General features: G+C 37.0%; 1 protein-coding gene across 1 annotated transcript; it reads left to right on the forward strand.

Annotated features, from left to right (window-relative positions):
- Positions 1 to 1,971: 1,971 nt before the first annotated feature.
- LOC140768979 (uncharacterized) lies at positions 1,972 to 8,127 on the forward strand. The gene is made up of 8 exons (XM_073109475.1): positions 1,972 to 2,187; positions 2,956 to 2,999; positions 3,633 to 3,717; positions 3,934 to 4,003; positions 4,317 to 4,656; positions 4,873 to 5,910; positions 6,411 to 6,560; positions 7,272 to 8,127. Exons 2-8 carry the CDS (start codon positions 2,973 to 2,975, stop codon positions 7,704 to 7,706), a joined length of 2,145 nt encoding a protein of 714 aa, XP_072965576.1. The 5' UTR covers positions 1,972 to 2,187; positions 2,956 to 2,972; the 3' UTR covers positions 7,707 to 8,127.
- Positions 8,128 to 13,066: the final 4,939 nt, after the last annotated feature.

Here is a 13,066-nt window from a genome sequence, read left to right on the forward strand (position 1 = left end):
ATTAGCTTTCTTCACAGAAAGTATCAAACTGAATAAACGAAAATGCAGGGGTTAAAACAGAAAGAAATCCCTTTACAGTTTTTGAGGTTAATGCAAAACTACGTCGGTGCGCGCGATCGCACTCAGTTTGCGGTGTTAAGCTCTACAGGGATAGTATTATTGCACGGATACAGCTAAGGAAGCCTTCTTTTAGAAGAATAATGGGCTCATTCGTCACTTTCAATAGTAATAGAGAGATAATGCTAACTTTTCGTGTCTAAATAAATTACAAGGCAGATATATAAAGCATTTGAATAAGCCAAAAGACAAAGATTAAATATATTGGAGAGATAGGATGTGGATATTGGATGAAAGAAGAAAAGGGACACTAGTGGAGCTCACTAGGATTTTGGCAAGGTCTCTCTCAGTATACTTTAAGAGGGAAAGATCTATTAGTTGCCAGGACTCTACTTTATCCCTTTGGCTCTTATCTTTTTGAAAGCACGTAGACGGTAGTAGATCCACTTTACTTGCTGCTAATGGCCAACATGCGGTAGTCGTTCGTTATAAAAAATATTAATTTTCGGATAACGAGGGAAGAAGAACGTGACGTAAATTAATCTTAATACCTGTGAATAGAGCGTGGGTATCTTGGGGGTAATATGGCTCTGCCTTGTTTCTTAGCCTTTGGCTTTTGACTTTTAATTCAAGGCATTTACTTAATAACGAAGAATAATTTCTGGTTGGGTTATTGGGGAAGTTTTGTTTTGCTTTACTTCGTCCTCCAATCTTTTGCAGGTTAATTTTATTTGTTTGGTCTCCAACCATAATTAACTCTAGAATTAGTTTAAGCAAATTCGTAATCATAAACCACAGAGCTAACATATTTAGTTAACCATAACAAGATTCTTAAATTGGATGTGGGAAAATCTTATGATTGGCTAAGCTGAGTAGCTATCTAGAAAACCATCTTACTCATGAAGTTTCGGTCTAAATGGTGTATGTGTGTGTCCAGGGCTATGTCAGCCTCCTTCCATCTCTTTATTGATCGATGGTACTCTAACATAGTGGTTAAATCCTAAAAGGGGGATTTGGCACGGAGACCCATGTCTCCTTATTTGTTCATCTTGTGCTCTCGGTTACGCACATTTCTTTTGAACCGGAGTATTATTGAGGCTACACTAGGGGATTGTGCACTAGGTCAATAGACCCTTACGCAATTTATTTTATGCTGATGATCACTAGTTTATTGTCAGGCTTCAAGCCATCACGCTAGATGCATTAAATTTATATGCTTGTGATTAGATATTCGAGCTCAGCCCACCCAATGATCACATCTATTTGTAATTTGCTAATACTTTCTTGAGTAGTCACTCCACTGCTCAAAGATGTATAATTGATGCTAGAGTTGTCTGGTCCGTTTTTGTCAATGCCCACTGTGGTTTTTCTCATGGGTGCTTGCTCCAGCTTGCGATCTAGGAGCAAATCCTTTAGGATCGAGTATTTAGTCCTTTGAATTATGCTCCTTCTTGATCGCCTCCTAGAATAGCCTGTATTATGTTTCTGGCATTTATGTTTTTGTGATCTATTACTTAGTGAAAGGCGTTTGTCTATTCTCTAGGTCAAACTTATTACTTAGTAATCTATTAATCTTAAACCATATGAGCTTTATGTTTTTGGAATTGGTCATATATAATTTTGTTTTCTAATATTCCATATGGTTTACGCTATTGAAGTCATGTTTTTTTTTATGTCTGCTTGATGAGAAAGTTATAGGTCGCTTGGTGTTGTGCTGCTGAGAGGATTGCTTGAGCTTCAAATTAATGACAGTTGCATACTGTATTGCTTGCACTCTGTTGTCGTTCCGGATTCGGGTTCGGGTTCTGCCGTACAAACCCGACCAGCCCCGACCATGGACATCTTACCGGGTCGGGTCGACTCGATCCGTTCCTAAACCCGAAGATCTGGTCCGGGTTTCAAAACTAAATCCTGCCGGAAGGAACCCTGTCTGGCTCGGCTAGAGAAAACCCAAATTCCCTCCCTATAATATCTTGCCCTTTCTACGGCTCTACCTTCTCCCTGCACGCCCATCGCCGTGAATAGCTTTCGTACTCACTGCCCCCGACGCTAACTGGAACCCTGACCGGTGGCTTCAACATCGCTTTGTCTTCACCGCCCGTGGAGGAGCTAATCGAAGTTCCTCATTCGGTATTTATTTCCTATCTTTGAGGTGGTCTTGACTCTTGATATATGATTTAGTGGTGATTTACTGTTGAATCGTAACTTTACTGGAGGAAAAGTTATCTTTGGTGGCATTATGTTTGCTTGTTCTTGTGTTCCAGTACCGTATTTGGCGTCGGATGATGTGTGTTCTAGGAACTTCATGAATATAGTTTGAACTGGGTTAATTGCCAACATACCCCGTGATTCTTGCAAAATTTTGGTTATAACAATGTGGCGAGTTCATTTTTTTTCTCATGAGTTGCAGCCCTGATGGGTTTCAACTTTCAAGTGATTTAAAACTTGTGACGCAGTTACCACAGAAACCGCCCTATTTGACAGACCGTAGTTGCCAAGAAAGTTCATTCATTTACGGCGGTTTATGATATAATGTATATGTTACAGTCTATTTAATTCATGGGTAGTATGCATACCATATCAGTGTTTCTAAGTTAGTGCGATTCATTGTGTTCTTAATCCTGTATGATATAATGAATAATCTATCTCTGCAACTTGCCTAGAGGTGCTATATTAAAGAGACCGCCTAAATTGTCCATGATTATTTCTTATATCCTATCCTAAGATCATAATAATGAGATATTTTTTATAAATGATTGCCTATTTTTACTTTGAAAAGAATGCCCCCTTGTGACTTTCCATTTAGTCTTGCTTTCGTTTAACATATGATGAGTAACATTGCAGCTTTTGTCACTTCGGTTTTCATTTTCATTTTGTTCCTTAATTTTCCATGAGCAGAAGGTGCGCCCACATTAATGGCGTGGAGGGTGTTAGGAAAAAAGGTTAGATGTTTCTTTTGACACATAGCCTTTTTAATTTAATATGCTGATAGAATGCCCTTTCTATTTTCTTATTACGTAATTTTATTTACTATGATATTGTTTGGAAACCAAATTGTTGTTACATCAGATAAGGTTGAAATGGGCCAAAGGAATTTTACGACAAATTTCTCTTTAGTTCATTATGTCTAGAAGAGATAAGTTCTGCTCCTGCTCCCTATGTGGTACTAGCACAGTAACACAACAGGGAAAGTTTACTTGTATGAATTCTATTCTCATTTCCATTCTCTGATTTTTTTTAAAAAAAAAACTCAACCTGAACTATATAAAGCATACACCACTGCTCGGCCTACATATAAATGTGGACCACTGCCAATTTTTAAAAAAATATTTAAATGCTTAACTTCTGTATATTAATTTTTTAAAGAAGGAATATAAGAACTTGAGTTATTTTCCAAATTACTTCAGACTTGTACAATAATCATTTGAAGCATATCTAATATCTTACAGAAATGTCAAGTGGGAACTGATTTTGATGCAGCACGTCTTGCTCTTCCATAAGCTTTAACTTAGGTGACACATTCAAAAGATTCTTGTTTGTTTTGGAAAGCTCATTTTACATTGTACATTTTGCAGGGTCTCCACACCAGCTTCGCAAATGTGCATTTGCTTTCAAATCATAGAGCAACATGCCTTTCTGATTCACTCAGAAAGATAGCAGGTTAACCACAAAGGCTCCACTTACAGATTGTTTCATTCAGCTATTCTCTACCTGGTGTACTCTATTTTCTACTGTCTTCCTTTTCTGTCAGTCAGCCCTAAATGCAAATAGGCAGAATATAGTCTTGTTTTTCTCATAGTATCACCTAATATGATATTTTGGAAAATCTATTTTTGTCATGTCAATTATGATTAACGGATGCTTATTGTGGTGCAGATTTTTGTCCCAGTGCTATAATTGAAGGTGCTTCGAAGCATACAAGTTCAGAAACTCACTACATCGTTAGGTGTGCTGACTGATCTTCTATTGATTTTATTCTCTAATATTTCCATCTTTCTTCTTACATTTTCCTTTTGCATGCTAAAATTGTGCTTTGTTCTTCTAAGTCCTGGATAAGTAGTATTGAGCACCTGAACTTAGACGTCATAATATGATTACCCTGTGAAGGTTTACTTCTATTGACTGGCCTCAACTAGATGGTCAATCTACCCTACGTAATTCATTTAGTAATTTATTAAAGAACTGTACTGGTTTACTGTTCATCTGGTATGGTATATGGGATTCACTTATGTTTGGTAATAATGTGCTATCTTGTACAGGAATTTTCATGCAAGTGTTGATCTGTTAGCATGGAAAAGGAAAGTGGAAGAAGCTCCTGGCTTAAAAGCTCTCCGGAAAGAGAAAGAGAAGCGAGTAAAACGAGAAAATAGGAATCAAGCACCTGTGGAAGCACCATATGTTCCTCCAAAACCAAAATTATTTGTCAAAACTTCTCCAGATAAAATGGTTGAAATTTTTGAAGGCATGACAATACTCGAGCTTGCTAAGCGAACCGGTGCATCTATTCATGCACTACAAGACATTCTCATAAATGTTGGTGAGAAAGTTGACTCAGAATTTGACCCTATCAGCATCGACGTCGCTGAGTTGGTTGCAATGGTATTTCTCATGACTTTTAGTTATATAGATAAGTGTTTTCTAATAGTGGAAACATGTTTACAGATGGGTAAAAAAAAGAAAGAATTGTCATATATATATTGACGTCATATCGCTGAATCTATCTGATTTGTGAAACCAATGTTTCTTCCTTTTTATACGTTCTGCTTTTTTGCACTGCAACCATAAGCTTCATTTTGATCCTTCCTCCTGTGCCAGGAATTAGGGGTCAATGTCAGAAGGTTACACTCTGATGTAGGTGCAGTGCTTCAACCACGACCAGCTGTTGTGACAGTTATGGGGCATGTTGATCATGGTAAAACTTCTCTGCTAGATGCTTTGCGCCAAACATCTGTTGCAGCGAAGGAAGCTGGGGGAATTACCCAGCATCTGGGTGCCTTTGTTGTGGACATGCAATCAGGAGCCTTTATTACATTTCTTGACACGCCAGGCCATGCTGCATTCAGTGCTATGCGTGCTAGAGGTGCTGCCGTTACGGATATTGTTGTGCTTGTGGTAGCAGCAGATGATGGTGTGATGCCACAAACACTTGAAGCTATGCGCCATGCGAAGGCAGCCAATGTTCCAATTGTAGTAGCTATCAACAAGTGTGATAAGCCAGCAGCTGATCCAGAGAGGGTGAGAATTCAGCTTGGTTCGGAAGGATTATTGTTAGAGGATTTGGGTGGTGATGTTCAAGTTGTTGAAGTCTCTGCCTCAACAAAAACTGGTCTTGATAAGTTGGAAGAAGCTTTGCTACTTCAGGCTGAGATGATGGATCTGAAGGCTAGAATTGATGGACCTGCCCAAGCTTATGTAGTAGAAGCAAGACTTGATAGGGGCAAGGGACCTTTGGCTACGGCAATTGTCAAATCTGGAACAGTAGCATGCGGGCAATACATTGTTGTGGGAGCAGAGTGGGGAAGGATAAGGGTTATAAGAGATATGCTTGGAAAGACAACCGAGTTGGCAAGGCCTGCAATGCCTGTTGAGATTGAAGGACTGAGGGGCCTTCCTATGGCTGGTGATGATATTGTTGTTGTGGAATCAGAGGAAAGAGCAAGGATGCTTAGCCAAGGGAGAAAGAAGAAGCTGGAGAAAGATAGGCTCCGGAAGATCAGTGAAGAGAAGATTGACGAGCCAAAAGCTTCAGAAGATGCACCTGTAAGAGTTGAATTACCCATAATTATAAAAGCTGATGTGCAAGGTACTGTGCAAGCAGTTACAGATGCATTGAGAAGTATGAATAGTCAACAGGTACTTATTCATTCAGAAAACATTCGAGATTTTACTTTAAGGGCCATGTATTTGGTGTATTTATTGAAGTGCAACTGATCCATAAGGTTCATCTAGTGTGCTCATTAGGTTCATTAAATTTGAGGTACTGAAATGACATTTTCCATATTGTCTTAATGGATCCCCTCCCATCTGTTGGAAAGTCGGCATATATTTACTTTTTTTTAAATTTATTGGATGCTATCACGGAGAGATGTATGCATTTAGTTTTTGTGATCGTCATGAAAGTTAATCAGTTTTGATGAATAGAATACCTTATAGGAGTAAATTATGTCTTTTCCTACTAGTAAAGTAGGAACTGCATTTCAATTTGTAATGGAACTGTGAAACATAGCATGTCTTCTCCTTCTGTTCTTTGAGCATGTTGATCACATTGCTTCTCATGTAATTTCAAGTTCCATTCTCTCTCTAACCAAAAGTTCCCCTCTTCGATGCACTGACATTTTCCACATCTTATCCAGGTTTTGGTGAATATTGTTCATGTTGGTGTTGGACCAATATCTCAATCTGATATTGATCTGGCCCAAGCTTGCAATGCGTGCATAGTTGGTTTTAACATACGTAGTCCACCAAGTACCATTACTTTGGCCGCTAATCAGGCCAACATCAAGGTACTAATGTACTTATGCTGCAAAACTTTTTTCCTTTCTGCAACTGCTAATTAACCTTCAGTACTGTTTCTGGAATCTGAAATCAGAGAAAAAGGAGAAGTTACAAAAGTTGGACTAATAGCAAGATCAACAACAGCTATCTCAGAGCTACACTTATTTTTTTGGTTATCTCATTTCTAATTTGTCTTACATTCAGAATCATTCTTATTGCATTTAAGTATTAGAGACTTTTTGAAAAGAATTAAATTGTGGACTAACAAGAACTACCATTAAATGAAATTTATGAACTGGATAGAGATAAGAATCTCAAATGTTGAGGCAATATCCGGCTTAAATTATCCTTTCCTTTTTCTAGTTATTTCAACATGTATGAATGTGATAACTGATAACAGTAAGCAAGATGATTTGGACCAATTTGTATATATACCCTCCCCTCCTTTTCCTTTTGTACAACTTCTTATAGTTGGCTAACTTCTTTATATTCGGCTTTGACAGAGAGTTTCTTTACATGTATTATTTTGTATAACTGTAAACTGAAGTAACTGACTGTGCCCATAAATATTTGATTTTCTTCTCCATAAACAAGCTCGTTAACATAGTGAGTATGCTTCCATTACAACTGTGAAATCACATCTTGTTGTTTAATTGTCTATTAACTAGTATAGGAAGTGATAGACGTATATTGACATGTTGTTTTCCTTGTTTATCTAGATATGCCTGCATCGGGTAATTTACCACCTCTTGGAGGAAATGGGCAAGCTGATTGTGGATAAGGCACCAGGGACTTCTGAGACTCAGATTGCTGGTGAGGCTGAGGTCCTCAGTATCTTTGAGCTCAAAGGCCGTAGCAAATCCAAAGGTCCAGATGTGATGATTGCCGGATGCCGGATCACTGATGGTCGTTTTACCAAATCCTCAACCATGAGGCTGTTAAGGAGTGGGGAGGTCGTGTTCGAGGGTTCATGTTTATCTCTAAAGCGGGAGAAGCAGGATGTGGAGGCTGTAGGAAAGGGTAATGAATGTGGACTAGTTATTCAGGATTGTGAAGATTTCCAGATCGGGGACATCATACAGTGCTTAGAGCAGGTGATTAGGAAACCCAAGTTCATATCATCAGAAAGTGGTGCTGTTCGTATAGAGTGCTGATTATATCTTACACATGACACAGAAGCATTCTTTTGGTTAATTTATTTTACCAGCCAAATTTTGACTCTTGAAAGAGAATCCAATTCTATGTGATTCCTTTTCACTTTGCTCCACCATGAATCATTTGCAGGACTGCGTTCCGCATGTGGCTCAATATATTTTTGTAGCCTTTTTTTGGACTTTACAAAGGGAAACCCTTAAAAATGAGTTTTGCTTTGTATATTATGTCAGTTTTGATATACAATACATGTAAGAAGGCACGTCTTAAAATCTTTCAGAATCCTGCAATTTGAGGCTTCTGATGAGACCTTCAGGTTGTTTCTATCATAATAGGATTGGAGAGACATCACTCTGTAAAAATTTATCAGCTTTCATGTGTAATGAATTCAACCCTGATCTCTGCTCTTAGTGACGTATGGTATGGGAACGGCTTGAATGATGGTTTGTTGACTGAAAGTTTTTCTTCATATTCTGTGCAAATCCATCTCTCCTTTAATAGTCCTTATAGTTTATTCACAATATCTACGAAAACAATTAAGGCGATACTGTTCCCAATATGACGATGAGAATGTGTATTTATACTTGCTCTAACTTAATGCTAAGAAAACAGAAATCATCATCTATATGCTGGTAAAACAGCATCAAATAAATCTATGTTTTGTCTGCACGTATTCACTCAAATTCTTTATTTGTATGTATACCCTTATAAAGTATCTAGTGTCTATATTTTTTCTGCATATATGCTCTTGTTTAGTAGGATATCCTTGTAAAGTTAACATTTTCATGTATGGCCCTCAAAACACACAACTTTTTGCATCTATATTTTTTCAAACTTTTATTTGTGAAGTTTTCTTAGAGTTGCCTAATCATTAAATTTTGATTCATTTAAATATAAAATAATGAAAAGATCTCTATTCTAGTTTTTAAGCATTTCTCTTAACTAAGAATATTTTTACCTTTTTCTATTAAATTACTCAGATTAAAATTAAAAAACAATTAAGAAGTAACATATGTTGAGTGATATACATATAAATATCAACTTTAAAAAGGGACATAAGTATGCAAACAAGAAAGCCCTCCTGAAAAACTATGAATTTTGCAAGTAATTTTATAGAGAAAAGTACATAAATATTCTTAACCTAAAAGAATGCAAGTAAATGAGAATAAGAATATTTATATCTTTTCATCATTTAACTGGATGAAGTTTCAAATAAAATGCAAAAAAGAGAAGAGAAAAGAAACTAAATCTATTTACTCATATGCACTATAATTGAAAATAAAGTTAAAATAGTGTTCTCTCCACTCCAATTAGAACTTAGAAACAAGCAAGGCGATTCACTCCCATAATGGACTATACACTTGCTCCATGGAAGACTCGGACTCCCCATAGTAATAATACACAGTATACTCTCTCATCTCACCATACCCAACCATCCCCCCTTCACCACCTTCTCCCTCCGCAAACCAACCACCCACGTCATCCCCCGGCAAGCTCGGCCCCACCTCCATCTCCGCCCAATCGAACGGGTCATCTACAGCGTACGTCATCGACGTCGAGCTATCACAGCCGTCGAGATCCGACAATATATCCTCCAACCCGCCGTCATCACTATGCTCGCCGTCGCCGATCACCAACGGGCCATCGGAGCCGATCTCGGCCTCGAACGAGCTCATGACGTCGCCGAGCCTACTGTCTTCGGCCTCGTCGGCGCACGTCTCGTCTAACAACTCCATGAGGAGTTTACTATCGATTTCCGGCACGTCAATCCTATCCAAATCGTAGCTCCCATCACTAGCCATGGATGGTGTCGGAAGTTATTTTGACGCAAGTTGAGTTCAAAGGGAAGGGGTATATATCTCTCTCTCTATATATATAAAAGGTAGGGGGTGAAGGTGAGTGTCTACGTCTACGTGAGCATCTGAAGATATAACTTGGAAGTGCAGCACTTCCGCCCATGTGCATTTACCCATTTACTAGTCCTTAAACGTCTCTCTCTCTCTCTCTCTCTCTCTCTAGAAGAAGGAATTAAAATTAAAAAATTAAAAATTAAAAAAGGAGAAGAGGACGTCCCAAGTGGGTTTGGTGGCAAACTTTGGGCCGTACTCCCCAGATAAGCAACAAAAAGAGAGAGAGAGAGAGAGAGAGAGAGAGGAAATGTAGGGATGTAGAAGAGCATGTGGCATAGTATATTAGTATGGCAACAAGGTTACACAGTGGAGGATGAGGAGAGAGCAAGTGGGTTTGTTTAAAGACATAATATATATTATTAGTATTTTACTTAGAAGTTAAGTTTTTAGATTAACTGGCTATCTAATATGGTCCGAAATAAATTCTGATCCTGTTCATATAAATTTTGATTTAAATTAGAATTGAATTAGAATTAACAGTTTTAACGCCCTGATATTGGATTTATATATGATAATCACGTTAGTGTTTGAGACACTTGATTCCAGAACAGTTTACAGTTTAGTTTAATTGAAACATATATCGTAAGTTTCCATTATTTCTAACAGGAAAGAAGCCAAGATGAGTTAGTGTTCGTGACTCATGTTCTATCGATCATATCTCTCCTAAGGACGTAGATAATTAAAGGAACCGCGTAAATATTCCGTGTCTATTTGTTTTCACTCTTAACCTTTATCCCCATTACGATCAAACTGTTAGAATGATAATTTATTAGACCTATTTCCATCCTTTGTTGGCTTGTTTAGGTTAGCTTAAGGACTCCAATAATAGATGGAAAAAGGAGAAAGAGGTGATGGAGAGTATATTATTTGAGATGGAGACATGGAGGTTGAGTGGGAAAAGTATTCAAGGAAGGTTCTCTATTCGGTGGCTTGTGTGGCTGATCGTGTTCTGACCGAGCTTAGGGGCAGACTAAGACCAAAGACATTTTGGGTGGTGATGGATCACAGGGTGATGTCGGATATTCTTCATATCTAGTGGGATTAGATTTAGTTAGATCTTGCCCTTATCTGTATATAATAATGGTCGTGGGATTGAGACAGGCAACATCTAATGCCTCCAACCAAAAAATTAGTTCACATCAATCAGCTCGAATCCAGAGTAGATGACGGCTTAATGCATGATTATGTTGTGGGTCTTAAGGAGTTGGAGATCTATCACGTCCTACGTACATATCTTACAGTCAAAAGTGTATATATTAATTAATAAACTGTGATGTCTAGAGCTGGCATAACATCGAGCAAGCTGTGCAAGTTGAGAAGTGCAACGAAAGAGAAGAACAAGTTGCTTAGCTTCTAATACGATTCACATCAATCAGCTCGAATCCAGCCATCAGGTCAAGTCCATAGTTTTGCGAGGTAAAAAAAGAAAAGATAAAACTCCTTTGCTTCAATGACCATTAGATAAAATATATATATATATATATATATCATGCATGAAACACAGTCATGTTGACTTCCCCTACGTACAATATCCATCTAGAAGCAATGCTTTTTTATATTTCTTCTCCCCTTGTCACCACTATTGTTGACAAAATTTTAATCACACCTTTCATACTGAACAAGTTTATCTCGTCTTTCTATCTTTCTCTTCTCTATCTATTGATTTAACTTTATTCTATTTATCTCAGAGTTTATGTTTTAAATTTGCTACTAATTTTTTCATGCGTCTAATTTATTTTAAAATTTAGATATAAGACTAAGTGTGATTCTTTTTCTATGAGTCACTTTTTAATATTTGCTGACTAGATCAATAATTTATATTAAAAAAATTCTATATTTAATAATATTTTTAAAAATTTTAAGATTTTTATATAAATCACAACTTATATTTTGAAGCGGTTAACTAACTCTCCCAGATTTGAAAGCTCAATGCATCTAATCTCATATTTAAACTTTAAAGCATACTACACAACAAGTTAAAATAAATACTTGGAATTTGATATCTTACCCTTTGGTCCAAGTGGTAAAATAATTAATAAACACACCTCCACCATTAATTGAATCCAGTCCTGGCACTGAATCCCAATAATTGTAAGTGGGCTCTCCATGATGGCCATGGATCCTGACGAGGCACCTCTCCTCCACCACTCAAAAGTCTTAAAAAATAAAAATGGAATAATAGATAAAATGGACAACAATTCAACTCATCTCAATATTTTTTTTTTTTAAAAGAAAGGTTTTAGCTTGATGGTTAGTTAAAGCTAGAAACCTAGTGCTTGTCTGGAAATTAGGGCACCCTACACTTGATTCTCTTGGACCGAGAACAGGATTCCAGCTCAAGATGGCCATTAATGGCGGCAAATCCACTGCTGAAATTAATAAGATATTAGAAGTATATGTGCAACTAAATGTGCAATTTATTGGTGAGTATATTTGTTTATGTTGCACTTTTTTAATTAATCTCTTGCTTTGCATCTACTTTGCTTTAATAATTGAGTAGGTATGTGATTAATTTAGAGGTAAAATAGTGTGGAAGAAATTGTAGTGGCCATGTGAAGCCAACTCAATTGCTTCAATATGGTAGTGTTAATTAAGCCATGCATAATATACTATTCAACAGGTACATATATATACATATATATATATTTATACATTATGGAATCGTTTCCACGTGAATTTAGTTGCAAGGCCGAGATCCAAGACAACTATATGTATAGTCTTCAGAGTTTGATATGTATCATATGCCTCAGTTAAATTTTGATCCACTTAATGGTAAAAAAGACTATTACTATGTTTTGTATATACTACTCTTAATTAAGGACAAATTTATCTTATCATCTATTAAATGTATCAGATTTTAATGTATAGTTATAAATAAATTAACTAGAAGGGTGAATACGCTAGTATAGAATTCAAAAGTGTATATAAATAAGGAGCTTTCCAAGAGCATAAATGCCAAAAATCCAAATGAAATAATCTTAGTCAAATTGCTGGTGATGTCTGAGATGGATATTCGGTGGGTTGTCGAAGCATCTACCATGAACTCTTTTCTTATCCACCCCACGAATTAGTTTAATTTAAGCAAGGCGTAATGATTAAATTGAGCAAGTTGAGTTACATGAATAACTTAGCTATATATAAATTAATTATGATCTAAAGAGGATCCGAAATCCATGTCTGCATATATAACTTACTTATGGGCAGTTTAAGTGTGCACACTATATCATGTTTGGTATTAAGATACGAAATCCGATATTATAACGTAGGAGTAGGGCTATCAAAATAATAAGTTTTACCGAGTGTATTAGGCTGAGTGAAGGCCTTATGGAGCTTAGCATGGCTTATGTATACCGAGAGGGGAATAGGGCGACAGATTAGGCTGCCAACCAAAATAAATATGCGTCAGGATTTTAAGGGATTGGATAAGAAACACCTCACTCACTTGTGTAATC

The sequence above is a fragment of the Typha angustifolia genome, chromosome 10 (genome assembly GCF_048772165.1).
Source record: "Typha angustifolia cultivar Huaian chromosome 10, ASM4877216v1, whole genome shotgun sequence".
NCBI lineage: Eukaryota > Viridiplantae > Streptophyta > Magnoliopsida > Poales > Typhaceae > Typha > Typha angustifolia.